The sequence below is a fragment of the Doryrhamphus excisus genome, chromosome 5, assembly GCF_030265055.1.
Source record: "Doryrhamphus excisus isolate RoL2022-K1 chromosome 5, RoL_Dexc_1.0, whole genome shotgun sequence".
NCBI classification, from domain to species: domain Eukaryota; kingdom Metazoa; phylum Chordata; class Actinopteri; order Syngnathiformes; family Syngnathidae; genus Doryrhamphus; species Doryrhamphus excisus.
Window position 1 is genome coordinate 12,957,030 of NC_080470.1, and position 22,801 is coordinate 12,979,830.

Consider the following 22,801-nt stretch of genomic DNA (forward strand, 5'->3'; position numbering starts at 1 on the left):
TTCGTACGTCAAAAGGGACACTGGTACTCAGTTCGCCATAGCACACATTTGACAGTGTACTGCTGTCCAAAAGCGATTACTGCCATTGCACACTTAAGAAAATCACAATCGTCTCTATTTTTATTTGTGAACGGAGTACAACATCCGGGTACTAACCGCGCACTGAATTTTACAGTAGTTCGCATTGGAACGCACTTATGATCTCAGTGTTTACATTGAGGTACGGACGTTTAAGGATTAATACCAACAAGGAATGCTAAGGAGGCGTGGGAGTGTGCTTGAGCACCGGAAGTGGTCCGTCATGTGACTGGGGCGAGTCATAATAGTAATATAATAATGGCTGCCACGGGAGATGAAGCTGCTGCAATGGACAGCATCTCCAGGTCACCCGGAGCACATTCGGGTCCTCTAAACGTCACGGTAGAATGTACGAGTCAAGGGGGAGGCTCAGAGGACGCAAAGGATGTACCAGTGCCCATTACTAAAAAAAACAACACCAACAGTGAGCGCTTTTCCGTTACAGTTTCCGTAGCATGCTAATGCTAATTTCTCATTAACAACCAAACTACTTAAACCGCTTTTGTGGCGCCGTCTGTCCGAGAACGTACATACCTAACTTCGTAACAACCTTGTTTAGGTGATGGTGGTGTGGAGACAGCAGAAGAGGCTGTGGAGCCCGCAGAGCCTGACATCAACGAGTTGTGTACCGACATGTTTGAAAAGATGTCAATATTTCTTCAAGGAGAACTCACAGGTGTCTTAATTAAAACAAGGCACTCATTTTGTTGTGTCTCAAGGACCAAAAGAGCGATTAACATTTTTTTTGTATTTGTATTTTGTATTTATTTCAGCCACATGCGAGGATTACCGTCTGTTGGAGAACATGAACAAGCTAACTAGCCTGAAGTACATGGAAATGAAAGACATCAGCATCAACATCAGCCGAAACCTGCAGGATCTCAACAATAAGTGTGAGTCCAGCATAATAATAACCGTCTCTTCTTGAACCTCTCCAGTGAAAGTGTGTTCTTTTATATTAGATGCCAGCCTCCAGCCCTACCTGGACCAAATAAATCAGATTGAGGAGCAGGTATCTGCACTAGAACAAGCTGCTTATAAACTGGACGCATATTCCAAGAAACTTGGTGAGAAACTTATCTTGGCAATACATAAACCCTGGGATTTTGGTTTAGCGAGTGTGAAAAAGGTTGATTCTGTGTTTGTTTTGCTTTTACTCTGTACTCTGCTTCACCAAATCAAAGTGTTTTTTAAAATAAAAGACAAATGCGTGATGTGCGTTACACACTTTGTCATTAAAGTTAAACCGGGGAGTTCTATTGTTTTGGTATTAACAGCATTTCATTTTTATGCTCATATGCGTTAGCAATATTGCCACTTAAAACACTACCTATACAGTTAATTGATTGTAATAGTTTGATTGTAATAGTTTGATGGTGGTCACTTTGAAGCATTTGTGGCATTATGAAGTCCTCCAACAGATGGCGATATCACATCACAAATCCACTTCTGCTTGAAACCCAATGAGAGCATTTTGTTTTACATCTTTCAGCATGAAGCCTGCCTTTCTCTTCACAGAGGCCAGATTCAAAAAACTGGAGAAGCGTTGACTATATAACGGATGAAGTGCTGCAGTACCGCCACCTCTTCTCTCACCCAGTCTGGCCTTCTTGACGTCGGGACAAATGTGAGACTCAAAGACATTTTTGACACCCAGGAACGGGTTAGTGAGCATGGAGCAGATGAAGGCTGTGGGCTTTGAACACCTATATCATTGACGTGAAGAAGTCAAGGTGTGTGTGCACTTTATCAAAATAGAAACATAATAACTTAGTTTAAACTGTACAGAAGTGGTACATTAACTCCTTGACAAACAGTAATGGATGACCTGTACTAGTTGAACACCTCTTACTAAATGTAGTAACACACATGAAGCTTGCGGACAGACTGCTGACGTTAAACAACCTCCATTACAAGCTTATATAATTTATGGAGCTGCTCTCCATGTTAGTGCTGTTTGTTTGTAGAAGGAAAATCTGCAATTTGATGTGACTGGCATGTTCTTTTACTTGTCAACATATAAAGTCAAGGCTTTTGAAATAAAACACAACGTGCATTTGATTACACTGACCTTTCACTCAAGGTTGTTGCAGGTTTCTGTTGCAGTCACGATGCAATGTAATGAAATCCAGTTCAAGAATTGTTGTCCAGTTTGGTTTGACACCCTAACATTTAACTAATGAGTATTTCCAGCTGGACTGCAGTCTCTGTGACATTAGCCTTAAGAGAGACATAAAAAATGTTGAAGAGCAAAACAAACATGTTAATGCAAATTAACTTTACAAGCTGCGTTAAAAAAAAGAGTTCTGATGCCATCTATTGTACGGAGTTGGAATTACAAGAATGCATTTTGAGGACAAATGGGTAATACCAAATTTATTTATGGCAGGCCACCATAAATAAATAAATGTATGGGAAACACTGGTGATCACCTATTGTGGACTAGAATAAAGCATGTGTAACAATAGTAAATTAGCATATGTAATAATGGAAGAAAAGGAAACATAATCGAAGGGCGAGAACAAACCTATGTACACCAGGACTTAAAGAATAGTCCTACGATTTTTGACACTGAAGGTTATGGCTGTTGAGTGTACAGTATATAGTATTGATTATTCCATAGTAATATGCTGTATGCTCAAACAGCACAAGTACATACAATTTTTACTCCATGCAATTGATCATCTTAACCGATCTCGACCCATCCACTGTTTCCCACAGTGTGAGTGTACCTGATAAGTCCTGCATACGTGTTTGTGCAAGGCCTAATCCAAAACAGGTCTCTGTGGCCTCCCCCGGCCACAGAGGGAACTCATTATTCATACTGTAACATTATTGACTGTTGCTGCACTATTATCCTTCCATCTCCTACTTTTTTCTCCCCCTGCTTGTTTGCAGCGCCTCAGGGTATAAATTCAGCTTCTCTCCTCCAAGAATCTCACAATTGGGGTCCATGAAATGATTCTGGGTTTTGTAAACGCTGTATTGGATGCCAGCAATCAGTCAAGCACAGAGAAGGTGACGTAGTAATTAGGTAAATGTTTCTTTGGTTACACTGTGAAATTACACACAAATGAGACTGCACAATTACAATACAGTTTGGGTGTGGAAATCCACTGGATGCTGTCCTAAACACTCATTAGTGGTACAACGCAACATGCCTAATACTTACTAATACCTAGTACCTGTCTATACTGTGTCAATTTGCCAAATCAAAATGCCAAAAAGATGGACAAAGTGAGAACTAAAAGTGTGATTAAAGACATTGACTGACTGCAAGACTGCATGTCATAGCAATCCCCACATAACATGCAAATATGCTGCCCTTTGGTAATCGTTTGACGTATAACTCCGCCGGTAGCTTTCCAGAACACACATCTTGAGAAAGTATTAAACATAAAGTAGGGAGAATCCGCCACAGCGCCCAAGCATTTCACGCCATAAATCTAAACCTAAAGTGGAGACTGGGCCGTGGAACAATAACAAGGCAGGATGCCACGCCGCAGAGTTGTGTAACTACAGAGCGAGTGCAAAATATTGTGAAACTGTGTTTGTGACTGAGAGAGAACGCACAAGACACTTAAGAAAGCCCTTTTAATGAGCACATTTGTTTGGTGTAATGTCCTAAACAAATGGTATTTTCTTGTGAAACTGATGTGAAGTTCCTTTTCATGCACTCATGCACACACACAATATAATAAACGGTAACGAAGACTACAAATACATAGCCTTTAGTTCTCAAATCAAATACTCAAAACTGCATCTGTATATTTTTAGCATTGTTTGATACAGTAGCTGCGAATTTCTCCCTTGGAGATTAATAAAGTATCTATCTACAGGAGTTTTCAACCTTATTTCATTAAAGTACCCCGTGTGGAATCTTTTTTTCAGCCAAGAAAGACATTTTTGGCTGAAAAAACCAAATGTAAAACACAGCACTTTATCTCTATCTGATTTATTGCTGTCCAAAACAGTGCTCAGCTGTAGTGGTCTAGTTTGACCATTTGGAAATAAAAATACATATGAAATAACTTCAATTGCAAACTTAATTATGCTCAAACTCTTTGTGCACATAATTAGCAACTTAAAATGGGATTATAATAAGGCTGTGTTGTTAAATGCAAATAAATTTAATATTGTTTTTGTCTGGAGTTAACCTTGTCGCACACACAACCACACGAGCCTGCTTAACTAAGCTAACCCCTGTTAGCTTCAATTCACAAAATTCCACAAGCTTTTGCTGGAGTTTATTGCCATTTAATCCTGTTTAGGTCTGAGGGGGGGAGGGCTGTTCAGTGTTTGTATCCGCCACGATTGAGCCATCAGCTAGGGAAATACACTCCTACATGAACATCCAATCTCCTCATGACGACAATATTAATTGATGTAATATCAATTTCCAAGAGATTCAGTGTTAAACAGTAAATTATGTTAATATTGGCCAATTTTCGTGAACGCAGAAATCTATAAAACATACCCAACTCCTGGTGTATAATCTCTTTGCATCCCCCCCGCCCCAACAACTCTGGTCAAGTTCTGAGTTATCTGATGTTCACTAATTGGATGTGAGGCCTGGTCCAGCCCTTTACAGGCGATGTGCCCAATTTCGGCAATGCTGTTGTGTTGAAAGCCATAGTCGCTGTCTGTTGTCAGATATGTGGATGTCTGTGTCAAAGAGGCGAACTTCCAACCTGCTGAACCTCGTATTAAATCAGTCCTGCATGTTCTCTGCTGTTTGTCTTACCAGCTTGACGCCTGCTGGAGGGCCCGGCCACCATGTGTGTTGGGTACTGTGTCTAAACGGACTCAGCATTTCTTGGGAGATACCCCACACAGACTCTTTGGCACCAAAAACCAGCTCTGCGTGTGTTTTGAACGGCAAACTGGTGGTGACAAAACAGTTCAGTGATTTACAGTGTGCATGTGTCTTTGAAGACAAAGGAACATTGAAACATTAAGTGATAAAAAAAAAAGAAAAGAAATGCGATAATTTTGCACTGTGGAAACACGCTGTTGGCGAGTTCGTAAAACCGAACCATTGTATGGGTGCTTTTTGTTCCAGGCCAGCAAAAGCACACAATGAACAACACAACACAAGATGCAACTACAAAATAAGATCCCATGATTTCACCAACAGCAAACCTCTGACCTCTTTTATGCAATTACCTAGGAGTTAGATTCAAGTGGAACAATTAACGCTGTCTGGCAAAATGAATAGCAGCATGCAGATTTTATTTTTTGGTAAAACATTTCAAGTATCATTCAAAACATCAATTGAAAATAATATGTGCGGTACACTCTTGATCAAAATTTTAGCTTCTCCCTCACTGCAGCATTCAGAACAAGCATGTCTGCCGTGTGTGGGACTACCTGTCTTAGTGAGAGTCATGTAAGTTTTTGCACCTTGCAAAACATGCCACAAAAAATATGTCACATGGATGACATCTGACTCCATGAGCAGGGTCGTGATGGGTGCATGTCAATCCCGGCCCCTCCCTAGTTTGGCAGTACAATGAGCACACACAGCTTGGGTGGGCCGTAATGTGTTTTCAGAGACACCTAACATGAACAGCAGTTAATGCACATTTTTTTGAAGAAAATTATCAGTGGAAAAAAATTGCTTTTTTGTCTTGTGGCTGTCTATACATTACATCTTAGGGCTGCTTTTCATCTATTTGATGGCACCACCATGCCTTAAAAGTGAAAATTGTTGTCCCACGCATTTTGTCCCCTCTCCTGGATAGTGGGTGCACAGAAGACGAGGGTCGGCTGCATCGACAGTTCAGAAGGCAGCAGATGTGGCTGGACGGGAACAGCAGAGGCGGGCAAACCTGCTTATCATTCTCATTTTTCAGTTAATTTGAGAAGATTATGAAATAACCTATGAAAATAAATCTGGGTGACCCCTAATATAACCAGTAGTATATTTAAACATTTACACTTCACCAATGTGATCGGTATAGGACGATTTCACTCATGGTTATCGGGATCGGTGTCAGCAGCATAAAATCCTGATTGGACATCCCTAATACCTATGTGCTGTTTTTATTAGCTCGTACTGTTGCTTTTCTCAAATATAACATGAAGATATTTATTCATCTGTTTAGTGTTTGTTGTTGGTCCCCTTCACCACTGGGAGGAGCCTCAGGTCTTGTTATCACTGATGGTCCATTAGTCTAAGTACACTAATGGTTCTTTTTGCAATTACAGTGTATGCCTATTTAACAGTCAGCATTTGCCACCCTACATATTGGTAGAAAACAAAAAAAAAGGTTTTTATATGTGAGAAAACCCATGCATTACTTCAGTTTCTCTAGGCTGTTATTTTTCAGAAACCCCACCTCATTAACCCTAAATCTGTAATAATTGATAATCACTGTATGTGACCACCTCGTGCTTACAGCTTCACTCTATCACAGTTATTCATTACTATTTTGTGGGTAAATACCGCCCATTATTAGCCATGCAAATTGTATGTATTTTTGTCCAAAATGAAGCATTTTCAAGCATAAAATTGCTAAATAAATACGGGCATTCAGAAAAATGAAAGGAAGTTGTAAAATGTAATATTATACACCGGTCACTAGTTGTTGTTACATTATGTTGCATTGATGAGATGCTATCCACTATAGATATCACCTTAAAACAACATCTTAAACTTGTGTGAACCTTAATTTTTTTAGTTATAACAACAGAATTCAACAAATTACCAGTGCAGTGTGCAAGTGTAATGGATGCCACCTAGCAGGTTGTATCTTGGGATTTTTTGTTTCTTTTAGCTTGCTGGCTATGGCAACGAGCAGCTGTAGCAAGTGACACAGGTGAGCGACGTACTCGCATCCAGAGTTTTCCATGGTTTTGTTTGGTTGACAGATTTGGAGGGAATTGGGGGTATCAAAGTAGTTAAGAGGAGAAAAAGCAGCAAGTGTTGATTGAGTACTGGATTGAGGACCGGACCTTCTAGCAACAAAGCTAAACTTACATAAATGTCTGTTTGAACTTACCTGATATGTTTACTTTGGTGCCAACAAGTTCCCGGGTTGCCGACCCCTCCTAGACTCAACAGCGACATCGATTCCATTTGTTCTCCTATCCATCGTCTTTTATTATCATTCATTAGTGGTGAGTACGTAGACATTTTACAATAAAATAAAATCTACACATGTGAGGCATATTGTATGACATTTTTATAGTTACGCCCATTATTTGCAGCTTTTCGCTTTTCTAAGCCTGTTTTCTCTCTATTATTAGTTGTCTTTTTTGTCTTTAAAGATCATTGCCACATATCACACGTATGAGAGACAGCATCTGGAGCAACAAGTGAGGACACGGTTCCCCCTAGACAAGGTTCTGTTCTGTGTTAACGAAAGCACATGGGGTCAGTTTGTGTGGGACATCCAACAGAACATTGAATTAAACATGCTTTTATTCCCTATTGGGACTTGGGATTTGAGTTAAGGAAATTTTGAGCAAAGCCAAAGCACAAAATGTCCAAAGCAACAACAATACCTTTCGGAGGCAATTCATATCTTCACATTTATATATCCATCCAACCATTTTCTATACCGCTTATCTTATCACTGGGGTCACGGGTATGCTGGAGCCTATCCCAGCTGTTTTTGGGCGAGATGCAGGGTACACCCTGGAATGGTTGCCAGCCGATCACAGGACACACATAGAATTCACACTCACATTCATGCCTATAGGCCTATAGGCAGTTTCCAACTACCCTAACATGGATGATTCAAAACCAGGTTTTCCCGATCTCCTGACTGTGTGGCCTACCTGCAAACCACTCGTCCATATTGATACACTTTTTGTATTAAAGATGCTAAAACCTATCAAGTGTAGGTCACAAAATGCGAAGCTACTGGAACACAACATTGACATTGTCTTTTTTTACTGTATAAGTGACAAAGCAAATGAGTGTAAGATATAGTCGTATATTATTAATAATGAACAAATTTTATTTTTTGCAATATGTAGTGGGCCAATAAATTAAACAACCTACCCGACTAAAATAGCCCCCAGGGCTGAAACACAACTGCTTTCAGTCAACAGGTTGCAATAATATATGACAGCAGGGAGCATAAACATGGCTGCACCTGGCTCAGCAGGGTGACCTGGTTGCTTGTGTGTTTGCTTTTTGTAAAGGCAGTGAAAGGCTGAAAAATATCTTGTTTTTTTTCTAGGCGCATGTTGTATGCACAGTATTTGCTGCCCACAAGTTGCGTTTTTGTTGGCCGGCAGCATATATAAAAAATAATTAAAATTGCCTTAAAACAAGGGTGCCCAAACCTTTTCTAGGGAGTGCCACATACTGAAAAATAAAAGCATGCAAGGGCCACTTTGATATTTTGTAAAGCAACACATGTAGATCTACTAAGAAATTATTTATTGAAAACAATTGCACCTCTGCTTCAGGTGAAAAAGCATAGTATTACTATGAACTTGTCAACTTTTTTCTTTAATAATATCTGTAAATGTTCAAAACCTTGCATTCTTAAGCTCTCCCTTGACCATTGAGATGCTTCATGACTTATTCGCCCATCTGATGTTTTGCTGCAACTTTCCCAGTAGCCGCCTGGTGCATGATGCAGGAGTGGTCAGTGTGGTCATGTCATCCATGAAAGCTCGGTTTGGTGGAAGGTGGGTTCCGATTTTAGTTCGCTCGCCTCCCACCACCCAGCTAGAGGTCCTGATGATGATTTCCATAGCCGTTGTGATTGCCAGGGTTGAAACTGCAGCCTGCCATGGTGCCTACTTCTAGACACTGCCATGATGTTGGCTGTTGTGTAGCACTGTTGCAGATCATCAAAGTAGGCTTTCACTAGAGCAGTGATGGAGAATGGAACATGGAAGAAGTTGAAGGATTCCCAAAGGAGGTCTTTTTTACTCTTCTTTGCCATTTGGATATGGTACACCAAGAAATAGAGAACCTGGAGGAGAACCGAGGAATGCTGGCCTTCTGTACAGATCTGCCAGTATACTTCTTCTTCTCCAGGTAGGTGGACAGTGTCTGTGCTATCAAGCTGAAAAAGATTTCAACCTTCAACATGCAGAAGGCAAATTTGGCTGATATCTGCTGCATCCTTCTCTTTTGGAATTGGCACACCTCCAGCCCTTCACCATCCTTTGGGTATTATTTCTTTTTGCCACACTGTCCTCATGAGCCTCCACGGGTGGCATAGAACATCTGGTGCGTTCTTGTACAGCTTATCCAGCTCTCCATTTGGTTGAGGGGCTGATGCTGATCTTGTGCACCGTACTATCTATATATTCTCTACTTCCTCCCATTTTGGAGATCCAGTTTCCAGATGGAATTCAGAAGGTTGAGTAGGTGGGATGACTGGTAATTTGTGCCTTTGCATGTCATGGTGGGCCTTTTCCAAATGTTCTTTCAGTTCTTGCTTTGGAGTTTTCAGGGTTCAGCTTTTTTCCTTTGCAAAGAGATCCTAGATAAACTTGAAAGAGTTTTTATAGAACCGTGTTCTTGTGTGTTCCGTACCATTTTGCAGTTTCCTCAAGTTCTGTGCTCATGGTAAGGATGTGTCCCTGGAGTAGTGAGACCTTCTCTGGCTGCATCAGAGGCTTTCTTCCACTGCTTTCTCAGCTGCCTTCTCTCTCTGATTAGCCGTTCGATGTCTTGCTGTCTCCAGGATTTGGCTGGTGTTGCTTTATTGCTTTTCCCTATATTCACTCCAAAGCATTCTTCTCTGTACTGATAGAGACTATGTCTCCTATCTTATCCAACTGTTTCTCTGCTGTGCCCATTTGTTCCAGGATTTTTGTAAGGTCATCATTGACTCTTTCCCACTCACTCTTTTCAACCTCTTTGGGCCATTTCACACTTGGTCTGCGTCCTTTGATCTTATCCTCCTCGGGAGTTTCTCCACCAGCATTCCTGTGCTTGTATTATAATGTTGGTATTGATTTGTTTATAACCTTATAAAGATCATCAATTTCTTATTGATTTGATTAATATAATACAATTTGAATCTTATAAGGGTATAAGATTATAACCAATTATAATCGTATTGTGGTGCTCAAGGGCCTTGCTATGCAGAGAACTTTTTATTGAAAGATTAAGACAGAGAGAAAAGCTTGCTTTTAACCGCTATGCATAGCAACTAAAGTCATGGTGTTACAACAGGATATGCCAACAACATCACATAACAACACAAGCACAGACAAACAAAAGCACTCCCACCGGTTGAACAGAACAAGGACGAACAAATATGCAGCTCAAACTACAAACCGACAAACCATACACATCGACAGCGCCGCAAAGCATGCTGGGAACAAGGAAGTGCCCCCAGCGACGCCACAGTATTGATTTTTATAGAGACAGGATTGCTATCTGACACAATTAAAAGGGACAGACGAATAATTACAGACCCAGGGTTTGGGATGAAATATTGTGATACAGCATATAGTAACCTCATCTCACATGGTCCAGTATCAGTTATACAAATGTATTTATTTATTTTAGCTGTTTTCTTTCAATATATTGATCACATAATTGCTGCATCATGATCTTATTGCTATCGTTGGTAATATATTGGAAAGCAAATACGCCACCATTCCCACCCTGAGATCACTCCCAACTGGAACAGTGTGGTTGATTGCTGGCACTTATGAATCAGTCAAAGCCAAAATCCTCCCCAAAGATATGTGCAGCTGGTACATTCTAGCGACATCAGTGAGTTTAACCACATAGTTCATAATATACGTCAATATATTAGAGATGTTGGCCTTTTGGATTGTCCCAGCATTCTGGAACCACTGCACTCTCGAGTGTAGATGATTCAAGTGTGAACCCTCTTCTCCTCGTCTCCAAACCCTCATTATCCTATCAAAGCCAAGATCCCGAGGACATGTCCAAATATTAAATCAGCAGGCGTGCGGCCTTTCGTTTGGGTGTGTGTTCATGCTGAAGTGTATTTAAATGTGCCCTCTTAGTGTGTGACTAACCAGCTTGTTATTTCTATTTGGAGAGAAAACAGGAAGCCGCTTTGACTCTAGCTACAGTATAGTGTAACAGTAAACACACACATGTATATAATATGTTCCTGCCCCACTGGCTTCAGGCGTCATGCATAGAGGCAAAAAGAGAGCAAGAAAGAAGGGAGGCATGATTGATGGCCTGACCCCCTCTAGTTTGGCGATCCGAGCAGCGTGTAGCAACTCTAACCTACAACAGATGTGTACGTTTTGACTCTTATGAATGAATACATAATAAATGGCTGACTGTGTTCATGATGTGCCAGAGCGTCTTCAACGTGAGCGAGCTGTTGTGTGGGCGTGGAGATAGAAGTTGGTTTGTTTGGTAAACACACCCTGCCAAAAACACAGTGTTCTTTTTGAAAGCAGACATGTTGTTTGTGGTTCTTGCTGGTGACGAGGCCACATAAAATTACTAGAATGCCACTGAGTGGAGCGCAGATGCCGGCCAAGTTTGACCCAAAATAATCAAAAAGCAATTTGTGTTAGTTTGTCCATCCATAATATATGTTAGCAGGCCACTTTCTGGTTCATGGATGATGACAAAACACCACTGGTACCATTTTTTATTCTGTGATGTAAGTGATGGAAATGGCTTTGTTGTGACAAAAACAAAAAATAACACCCAAATATAATAAGTACATTGGTATACCAAAATTGGGGGGAAAAAGTAGCACTTTTTCATTAATTAATTTTCTACCGCTTATCCTCACGAGGGTTGTGGGGGTGTTGGAGCCTATCCCAGCTGTCTTTGGGCGAGAGGCAAGGTACACCCTGGACTGGTCGCCAGCCAATCACAGGGCACATATAGACAAACAACCATTCACACTCACATTCATACCTATGGACAATTTGGAGTCGCCAATTAACCTAGCATGTTTTTGGAATGTGGGAGGAAACCGGAGTACCCGGAGAAAACCCACGCAGCACCTGGAGAATATGTAAACTCCACACAGAGATGCCTGAGTGTGGAATCGAACTCCGGTCTCCTAGCTGTGTGGCCTGTGGGCTAACCACTCGCACTTAACTTTTGTTAATTTGCAAGTTAGTAGTCCACTTCCTGGTTCATGGACTTTTGATTGTGAGGTATAGGGAATGGCAACATATTGGTAGTATTGGTAGTACTCCAAAATATAATCTGCTCAAACTTAATTTTTTTTACAATTGCCTATTTGCCAGGGGCCCTTGGAATGGTCTACCTGTGCCCTTGGCCAATACCATTCATAATAAATACATGAAAAATGTGGCATTAAAACATGTGATCGGAATAGGCCGCTCTTCCTCATGGATGAGTGGTATCGGAAAGAGTAGCATAAAACCCTGATCGTGGGGAGCATCCCTCACCGTGATGGTACTGATCTGATACCGAAGAGAAAATAAATCTAATGGGTTCCTCTCCACAAAATTGTGTTTTTGTAAATTCTGCGTTTTGCGCCACATTTCTTAGAGGCTAACTTGCATAATGCTCACTGTCATGTTCGGCCGTAAGGACATAGCCTGAAAACAGACACATCCCTGATGTGGGAAGTCTTTGTGGCCTCTGCGAAGGGAAATCAAGCGTGCATTCAGAAACATCCTTATGATTGTAATATCAGCAGCAAAAGGACAAGGAAATGGCTATTTTGAGAGCAGCAAAGCAAAAAGGGACATTGGCTATGTCTAGTAAACAAAATGAGTGTGTGAATTGTGAGTGCGTGTGTGCGAGTGTCCCTTAAGGCGTGCCTGCCGGCGAACCTCAGATTCCCTCCTGTGCAACGTCATGTGACTTCCCCTCTTTGTTTCCCCAATTCTAAAAATGCCTCCTTGTTTAATGGTTCTCAACAGCCCGTCTTCCTCCGTGTACTGAGGTGTGTGTGCGTGCATGTGTGTGTTTAGTGATACCCTCTATATAGTCACTACTGAAAACAGGAAGTGGTTAGATGCAGATGAGGATGCTGAAGGGTGTGTGCATTTCCTTTTCGTAGTGTAGTCAAGGATCACGTTAAACATTTGGAGAGGTGATGATGTTGACGATCTCAAACATGGACTCGAAGTCCCACGCTTCACCACTCAACTCTGTACAGAATAACCTCCAATGTGGGAACGTGTCCCCCAAAGACAGGCATGATGTAACTCCATTCTCCCTGGGTCATCACGGCTGTATTGAGTTTTAATAGATGTCATATTGTTATTGCATTTCACTTGTTTTAAGTCATACAAATATTGTAATGGCTGCATCCTGACTTAATGGAAGTCCAAGAAAAGCAACACATGCTTTTGTCTTCAGTGGAAAGTGGCTCGAGCCCAGGTTACTTCTAGCATTCCCAAAGCTTTCCTTACTGGAACGGGATAACAATAAGAATATATAGGATGCACTTTGCAGAGAGTACTGATAAGGTGATCTCTAGGGACATTTCTCAGTAGGACGGTAAGCGATCAGGGATAAGATTTTGATGACAAAACCACATGAGTGTTGTGTATGACTGTGTGAAGCTGATTGTAATTATATTTATGGAAGCATCAGGGAAAGCATCCAGTTCCTGCAATTACTGCTGTGGTCAATCCAACAATAATTGTTTCACGGCTCTGAGCAGAATGGCCATTGCGTTTGGTCCAATGGAGACTCGGAATTGTCTTGTGTCTTCACCAAAACATGCACAGTAGGTGAGGTGCAATGAAGACTTTGGGTTGTCTTTGATTTTTTGAAAAATGTGGTAATGTGAACAAATCTCCACTAGTAAGCATCATTGGTATTCATCAGGAAGGGCATTCCGAATGTAAAGTACTTTGTAAAGGACTTTAAACTTTCAAAAATGTATGTGACTCTAAATTGTCTTTACAAAACCAGCGATGTCCACTGAAGACTGAAAACTTTACAAAAACGTACCTTAGATTCATTGAAACTTTTAATCCCCAAAACAAGCGTATTATTCTTTACTGTACATATAAGGAGACATTCAACCCAAACCCTATTGCAGTCTGTTGCGAGTGTCTGCCCGAAGGAAGGGACATAAACATAATTGTAATGGGTGTCACAAGCTCTCATGTCACAAGATCTCAGGAAATTAAAATGTGACAAGATTTCTTGTTGAGAAAAAAAATAGATTAATATATTCACAAAATATTTTCTAATAATATAAAACATATTTTCCTAAGACACACCAAAGCCTACGCGCCATTCTGTGTCCTCCATCACCCTTCCTCCACCTCTTCAGCTCCCCATTTCCATACACTCAACAGGAGATCCTGACTCCATCCGGAAATTCTATCCCTACTTTGCGGCCTTTCGCTCTTCTCCTTAAAGACTGTTGTGGTGCTTCTGCTCTATTTTGGGATCCTGTGTAAGTGGTGTTTGTGTGTTTTCCCGTATCGCCACTTTGAAATAGCTCTGGCCAAAAAGATAGCAAGAGCACCCATAGTCGTGGATGTCCACCTTAAAGGGGACCTATTATGCTTTTTTCATTTTTCTGAACTATAAATGTAGTTAGAATGTTGTATTCTCGTGTTAAACGATTGATGCCAAAGTTTCAGATAAGATGGGATAGCTCAAAATGCTCAGTTTGCAAAGGCGTGGTAAAACAGTTCCTTTGTGACATCACAGAGGGGTGGACTTCTTTATATATAAACTCTCTGCTTCCCCCAAGCTCTGCTTCCTCTGCACTCCCCCAAGCGCTGCTGCGTTGTTTACTTGCTGGCAATGCCTTGAAAGGGAACACTCTTATACCGTTTATCAACTCCTCTACAGTTTGCGGCATAAACTGGAACTCTTTCTATGCACTTGGGAGTGTGACCAACCACAGCAGAGTGGGTGTGCGTGGAGATGGGCCATGGATGGAATACATCAAAACAGACAGTTTTCGTAGGAACCACAAAATCTAAATAAATACAGCTGAATAGGTGCAGAACTAGAAAGCTTTCTGTGCTGGTTATCATGTGTAGCTGCTCTATAGGAGTCCACAACTCAATACAAAGGGTCTAAAAATGAGCATAATAGGTCCCCTTTAAGACCAGTGCCATAAACAACACAGAATGGCATCTTCATGTGGACTAAAAAAAGGAATGTGATGTTCAAAGATGAGCACAAATCTAAGGCTTGCTTTGAAGAGGACTACATGGGAGAGTATTGGGAAGCAGATGAAGATGATTTATGAGCAAGGAACTGTCAGTATGATCTGTGTGCAGCCATTGTGACACTCTGGTGCATTTGGCATTTGAATTAAACACTGGAGGAGCTCTGACCAGGAAACACTGTGTTTCTTAAAACCATTTTCTACCACCCACCGAACTGGCACTAGTTATTAGAGACCCTTCAAAGCACCTTGAGGGCCACCACTGCTGTTAAACAAAGCTGATTTTGAAAGCTGGAGCCTACACACTCACATGCACTGTTGTGTGTCTGGCTGTGGATCACAGGACATCGGTTTCTGCATTGCTAATATAAACTTTGAGATTAAAAAGGAAAAAAAAACATAAAAGCCTCCTGTGAGAGTTGGGTTCAAGCCCAAACACACAAAAAGTCACATAATTTTGTCCGACGTCACAGTCCTTGTCCCAGTTCCTTGTTGACAGACAGGATTTCCTGTCAGCAGGTTGTTTGCTTTACATGCTGTGTGCACCAAAAGCAGTGGGAGATGGGGTTGAGACCAGCACCTGACCTCTACCCGGGTCACCTGCTCTGGTTGTGCCTGTGCCACCCTAACTTCCTCCATGCACATTCATGTAGTAATGAAGATGTGGTCCACAAACGGCCCCAGAAGAGAAGAAGAATATCATCTCCTTCCTTCAGGCCCGATTAGCAGCCCCACGGTACCGCCAACAGTTCACATCCGTCACTCAGCATCAAGGAGGGTCCGCCGTGTGTGCACACAAACCATCCAAGCCCCGCCTTCTCTGACTTCTCCTATCGTTCCACACACCTGCTTTTGCTTTGTGGGGTCAGAGGTGAAGCATAGATGGATAATGATCACAGGTCAGTCATGAGGCAAAGAGAGAGAGCGTGGCAATACTGATCCCACAACAGTTGTTCACACAAGCTTTTTGATTGACAGGGCTCATTTGGCCCGAGTCCCAGCATGTATTTGTGGCTTATCATCTTATCGATATCAGCTGATAGCAGAGCTCCGCGTGAGGCAGGTGCTGGTTCAAGAAAATGTTTGTCTTGCAACATACACTGTCTAGTAGTAAAAAGATTTTGGGGTATGACATGTCCACTAATCACTAATCAATGACATACATGTTTTCTCAATATAAAATATGAGAGCTGAAGGGGTATTTTTGATGAAAACTGTGTCCGTTTCGGTTAACATGTGTTGTAGAATTGTTAGCGTCATCATTATTGCTAAGTCGCATGAAACGACAACTGCGACATACAGTAAGTATTGTACACTGCATTAAAATGTTGACACAGTGCCTTCCTGTTAGCGCAAAGTTTGCTTGAATTTACTATAATACCATAATTCCTTTTCTTTACCATTAACCATACCGTATACTATATCATCAGTCATCCACTCCACTAGTATGATTACCATAGTTTGCGATTGGTCTATATGTGCCCTGCGATTGGCTGGCAACTACTCCAGGGAGTACCCCGCCATTCGCCTAAAGACAGCTTGAATAGGCTCCAGCATACCCCCACGACCCTAGTGAAGATAAGCGGTATAGAAAATGAATTAATAAATGGTTTGGTCAGAGGTTAACAAGTCTTCAGGCGACCTTTCAACAAGGCTGCCCTTTTCTATTGATTTTTTTCCACATAGATTGCTATAACAAAACCATCTGGTGTCATAAAATCCAGGATAGCACTTTTCCACAGCTAGATAACAGATGGTTGCTTCAGGTTTCGTTTGTGAAAGTGGATTACTGTATTTGTGTGTGAGCTCATAAAGAAAGCACCATTGCACGTTGTCGAGTTAATTAGGTTAGGTGACTGCTGTTGTTTTAGTATTACTCCTTCAACAGGTGCATGCTGACGTAATATCCATGTTGCTTTGATTGTTCTTGTGTTATGACAATTACAGACTCACTCATAGGCTGTCATGATGGCACAGATATAATTCAACAAGACTGAAGCCCCTAATAGTAGTAATTATTGCTCATTTCTTGCAGCAAATGTAAATATTCACTCATTTCTACTCATTTTAGCAGCAGCCCAAATCAGCAAGGATCCATTTGTCCATTCAGTATAAGAACGAGCAATGGAAATGACAAAATACCAAACCCATTTGTGCACATATTACTATATAAGTCACACTTTTTCATAATTTGACTGGTCCTGCGACTTAGCAGGTTGGCCGCACAGTCAGTAGATTGGGAAGACCTGGGTTCGATTCTCCACTTCTGTGTGAAGTTCGCATGTTCTCCCCGTGCAGGCGTGGTTTTTCTCCGGGTACTTCGGTTTCCTCCCACATTTCCAAAACATTCATGTTAGGTTAATCGGCAAATTGTCCATAGGTACGAATGTGAGTGTGAATGGTTGTTTGTCTATATGTGCCCTGTAATTGGTTGGGAACCAGTCCAGAGTGTACCCCGCCTCTTACCCAAAGACAGCTCGGATAGGCTCCAGCATACCCACGACCCTAGTGAGGATAAACGGCATAGAAAATTGATGGGATGGAAGTTATATGTAGTATTTTACACTGGTCACCAGGCCTTAGTAATGTTTGATGCAGAGTAAAAAAAAAGTTATCCTCCCCTTCTGTGTGGAAGTGGTACATTTTTGAGTTGCGTTGCCTTTCATGGTCTGTAGTGTGGCCATATTTTCATTAAATGGTGCTCAGCCTTTATAAGAAGTGTTTGCTGGGTGACGGTCCAACATTTACAAAGATGTTGGACCCACGTCAAACCGACTTTCTGACAATGGATTCCTGTGGTTAAAGTTGGAATTGCTTTGCGAGGTTTGGACCAATTACGCAAGCTATTTATTTGGTGAATACATTCACACAGGTTGGCGAGTAAATGCACCGAAAACACAATAACCTCAAAAGTACATGCAAAGTTCCTGGAGTTGTATCAAAATGAAATATACGTATGCTGAGTCAAACAAAAGAACATGACCACAACAACAACAGTTTATGTCAAAGTGTGTAGCCTGATCCTGACTGGAGTTGATGTGATATTTTTGTGTGTTTCCAGATAATACACACATGTTCTGGCACACTGAACCAGTAACCTTTGACCTGAAGATGGATTTGATGTGCACTCCAAATGAGCCTGACCTCATGACGACCTTACCTCATCGGTCCTCCCTGTGATAAAAGGTACTGTAGGTCTTATTATGTTTTTCTTTTATTTATCGTTTACCTCCAGGCATTGTTATTACATGACTGGATAGTGTTACTCTGAATATTATGTTTTCTGTGTGTGTGTGTGTATCCACATCTGCTGCTCATTACTTACAGCTCTCTTACATCCATGTAAGTAGCCATCACACACATACTATATACATAAACTTCATATACATAAGAGTTTGTTACCCAAGAAAATTATGTGAATTGTGTTTTCCAAAATCTCGCCTTGATGCTGGCATTTAAACAGTATAAAAGTGCTTATAGTACGTCCTGCACGGGAAAATGCCATTTAGTGTATCTGTAGCTTTAATGCCAATGAGCTCTCCAAGAAGCTCTGTATATGCTGTAACTCTGCACTTGTCCAATGCAATAGATGCCAGATATGACATATAACAAGGTAACACAAATGCAGCCAACAAAACTATGGGAACAAAATCGAGGCGGTGTCATGTCCATGAGGTTTTACATTCATGACATTATGAAAAGCCATAACAAGTGAGGGAGATAATCGTTTCGCCTGGTGCTCATAAACAGGCTCCTTGAGACACATATTACTGTTACCACATCATTTAAAAATCACTTTTGCATAATAGGGGACATTTAAAGTTAAAATCTACCCTGGGCCATCTCTGTGTGGAGTTTGCATGTTCTCCCCGTGCATGCGTGGGTTTTCTCCGGGTACTCCGGTTTCCTCCCACATTCCAAAAACATGCTAGGTTAATTGGCAACTCCAAACTGCAAACTCCAAACGGCTCCTAGCTGTGTGGCCTGCGAGCTAACCACTCGGCCTAACACAATTCAATGGACAAATAATATTTATTTTGTTAATTAATTTAATTAATTTTCAAGTACCCAAACAAAGCACCCATCCATGTTGCTGACTCACTGTGCATCTTGTGGATTGAGTGTGACTGTTAAATAACACCCCATGGGGCCAAAGAAAGTTGCAAATGGCAGTAATTTGATAAGGAAGGTGAGACACTGGCTGCGTTTACATGCAGTCAAATAACTCTATCATAACCGGAATATTAGCAATAACCCAGTTGCGCACGGGCATGTAAACACCAATAATCCCTTTGAAAAACCCAAATATGCTCATTGTTGTTTTGTCTCCTTTGGCTTTTTTTTCCTCCTCTGATTTCGGATATTCTGTTTTTTCAAAACCTGAATAGTACCCCTGGGTTACTCCTTTTCTAACCTGAATATTTGTCATGTATATCGGGATAACCCCATTGAAAGGAATATTGATCTGTGTTCTGATAGGAAGTATTGGATTTGAAAACATGGCGCCATGCAAAACTGCAAATTGTTGGAGTGAGGAGGCACTACCGGTCCCGGTTTGTTAGTTATAGGCCTTGCTGGTGCTGTTTTTGGAAGAAGAAGTGCAAATGACGTTCTCCGTGCGTCGCTGTTTTGATTGGGACATCCTGATTGTTTACAATTACCATGTATACAGGAATAACCCTGTGTCCTTGGTAATTGTAAATGTATTATTTGTTGATATCTTGTGTGACTGGAAGAGATGAATTTATTTTGGATTTTATTTCCTGTGGGGAAAATTGCCTTGGTTTTCATACGTTTCAGTTTTAAAATTAATAACAAAAATTGCAACATAATCTATTAAGTTTTATGTTGAACTCCTATATCTTGGTTCCAGCACATGCAGTGTACCATAATTGGTTGTTTGAAAGTTGTGTAATGGTTTTGTTGTCAAGCCAGCCGTTGTAAGAGCATGTTGACACACTTACCTCAAGCATCTTAATCATGCTTGACAGCACTATTGGAACGTGGAACATAATAAAAATATATCAGAGTGAGAGAGTTCACTAGAAAGGTGACTGGAATTAATTAGAGGGGAGTGCAGAATGAGTACACGGCCAGGAGAGATAAGGAAGGAGGCGTTGCTCCAGGACGCAGGTGTGTTTACGTTACGAGGCGAGTGTCTTTGCCATTATTAGCACACTTTGGCAATGTGTGTCGCTCTTGTGCAGCTGACTTCTCCAAAGGGGACCTGTTGCAAAAGACCACTGTGTGTGTGTGTGTGTGTGTGTATGATGATGACCTGTAGATAGACAGGGTGCAAAGTGAATAGAACAACATATGAGATCAGAGTGTTATCAACACAGCCTGAGGCCACTTTCTCTCTGGAGAACACTTAATTAGCTCGTTAATGTGAATTTAAACTGGACTCATTCCATTCAAAGGCCCCAGCATGTGATTTGGTAGAGCTCTGAAAGAGTGTTGTGTTTTATTCCTGCACATGTGCACAGTAATATCACATTAGAATGTCGGTTAAGTGAGGAAACGCTATAAAAATGGTCATGGGTGACTTATTACAATATGCTTGACAAAGTTACATTGAAGTACATTACATGTTTTCACATTTCTACATGGCCGAAAAGGACTAGGAAGAAGCAGAAGTTCTTCAAGCCTACCCCTTCTTCTTCCTCATATGCGCGATGAGGTTCGTCATATTGAACTTCGGGGGTTTTGTGCCATCACAGGAAACTTGTACGTGACAGGTTTTACACTCAGATGCCAAGGCTATGTGCCTTGTGGTTGGCTGGCGACCAGTCCAGGATGTACCACGTCTCTCACCCAAAGACAGCTGGGATAGGCTCCAGCAAATCCCGTCCCTCGTGAGGATAAGTTGTATAGAAAATGCATGAATGAATTATAGTTCCAATATCTGTGATTTGAGATGCAAGCCAATATCTACCTGTAATAAATAAGTCCAGGATATATGACAAACAATACCTTCATTAAATATCATCTATCCTCTATGCAAACAAATGAAAAAATCTCCCAGATCTATGGAATGCTCATTTGGTAGTTATTCATCTACTAATTTTTATTGAAATTGGTTTATTCTTGATAAAGTAATTCTCCCAAAAACAACAAAAGCCACACAAATGCAAACATTGACTTACGGTTTATGGTTTATTTTAGCCCCTGTCCATTGTCTTTGTGTCCATATGTTTCCTACTATCAAGCAGCTATCTATCGCTCCAACTTATAGTGGGATGAACCTTCGGCTAGAGGATGAGGCAGGCTGGCCTTGTGCCATCAGTACGCTTCCTTTCCATACACGACAGTTACATGCATCTGATTCTATTTGGGCTAGTTCACCTATGAAGGAAGAAAGTTCAGCAGCAGGCTTTGCTGTGTGCAGCGCCAAGAAAAACAGCAAAGAGTTTAGATGTGGAGAGGTCGTATCCTGCTGCCCCCCCCTCTACACTGTGTGACTGTGTGTATGTTGCTGGAGGAAGCCATTGGATCAACATGCACAGAGATGTTTGGGTGGGTTTATGCATGCACAAGCAGCTTTAAAAGGCCCCAAGTGTTCATGTTAATGCACTTTCGGGGTCATGTCAGGTTAAATCACCTCTATCACCTTTTAACCTGGTGGTATTATTTTGCACTGTTGCAAATGGACAAGTGCCCCACCAGATGGCACAAAGTGGCACAAAGTGGAGCAAAGTGGAGCAAAACTGACATCTATAAAAAAATCAAAACCTCAAAGTGTTCTTTTTAAGAGTAAATTTTATGACTTCCCGTTCCTGCTGGCTCTCCTTGTTCTTTCTTTTCAAAAATGCATAGTCAGCATGACACAGGTATGCCAGTTTCATTACATTGGACTTGATGGGCACAAGTAATTAGGCCCCAGAAAATCTGCCAAGAAAGTGAATGGCTTTGTAATACTTGAAATAAAGTGAATAATCAATGTAAAAAATTATTTATTTACATATTACCATAAATTTTTTTTATGTAGCAACATGAGATGTGCCATATAAATAGACAGAGCAGTTTTTGTTGTAATATCTATTTTACGTTTAATGCAGAACAGTGATCAACTTGCAAAAACGAATATTAATGAGATAATAGCAAAATATTTTGCTATGTCAACAGATGTGGCTGATATGTGATATTTATTTTTCAATGATCGCTCAACAAGTGGCTGGTTTTAAAGAATGAGGGTGAAGAACATCAGCATTTTTGTTGAGGTATGTTGCTGTGTCTGCTTGTGAGCAAAAATGTTCCATCAGTTGTGAAGTTTCATAAGGGATCACTCATAATTTTGGGATTATTAAAGCCGATGAAAGTGGTACGCCACAATTTTTTTTCTTCTTTCATGACAAAATGAGAACATATAATGAGCAATATGAGTTTGTGACACAAATTTGATCGAGTTGCTTTTTTACTCGATGACTTCATCACCGATGTGTTACCTGTCTTACAAAACATTGAAACCCTCAGTGGTGTTGTAAGATTTAATGAAGCCGACAAAAAAGGGATGGGTGATTCATCACGAAGGGCACTGAGGTACCACGCTCAGAATGCTTTGACCTTGAGCCAGCCAACTGAGGGCCTATCAAGGCTCAAACAAAGAGTTCCAGCTGCAGGGTGCTTGTGGCTATATCTTTGGACATCTATTCTGATACTCATGTGATGTG

General features: G+C 41.1%; 1 protein-coding gene across 3 annotated transcripts; it reads left to right on the top strand.

The window, feature by feature from the left end:
- The first annotated feature begins 59 nt into the window (after nucleotides 1–59).
- On the top strand, nucleotides 60–4,709 carry bloc1s2 (biogenesis of lysosomal organelles complex-1, subunit 2). 3 transcript variants are annotated; one of them, XR_009129854.1, is made up of 6 exons: nucleotides 60–502; nucleotides 638–754; nucleotides 852–971; nucleotides 1,041–1,145; nucleotides 1,597–1,705; nucleotides 2,977–4,709. XR_009129854.1 is itself a non-coding variant. In XM_058073321.1 (5 exons), the coding sequence occupies exons 1-5, from the start codon at nucleotides 337–339 to the stop codon at nucleotides 1,626–1,628; spliced, it is 540 nt and encodes a 179-aa protein (XP_057929304.1). In that variant the 5' UTR covers nucleotides 65–336; the 3' UTR covers nucleotides 1,629–2,921. The 3 variants fall into 3 exon arrangements, 1 of the variants encoding a protein (XP_057929304.1); XR_009129853.1 differs by having other exon boundaries at nucleotides 65–502; nucleotides 1,597–1,811; nucleotides 2,977–4,705; XM_058073321.1 differs by lacking the exon at nucleotides 2,977–4,709 and having other exon boundaries at nucleotides 65–502; nucleotides 1,597–2,921.
- The last annotated feature ends 18,092 nt before the right edge of the window (nucleotides 4,710–22,801 follow it).

Coding starts and splice junctions, on each gene's coding strand:
- bloc1s2 (XM_058073321.1), top strand. CDS start 337: ATGGCTGCCACGGGAGATGAAGCTGCTGCAATGGACAGCATCTCCAGG. Junction 755..851: donor TCTTCAAGGAGAACTCACAG/GTGTCTTAATTA, acceptor TATTTATTTCAG/CCACATGCGAGGATTACCGT. Junction 972..1,040: donor GCAGGATCTCAACAATAAGT/GTGAGTCCAGCA, acceptor CTTTTATATTAG/ATGCCAGCCTCCAGCCCTAC.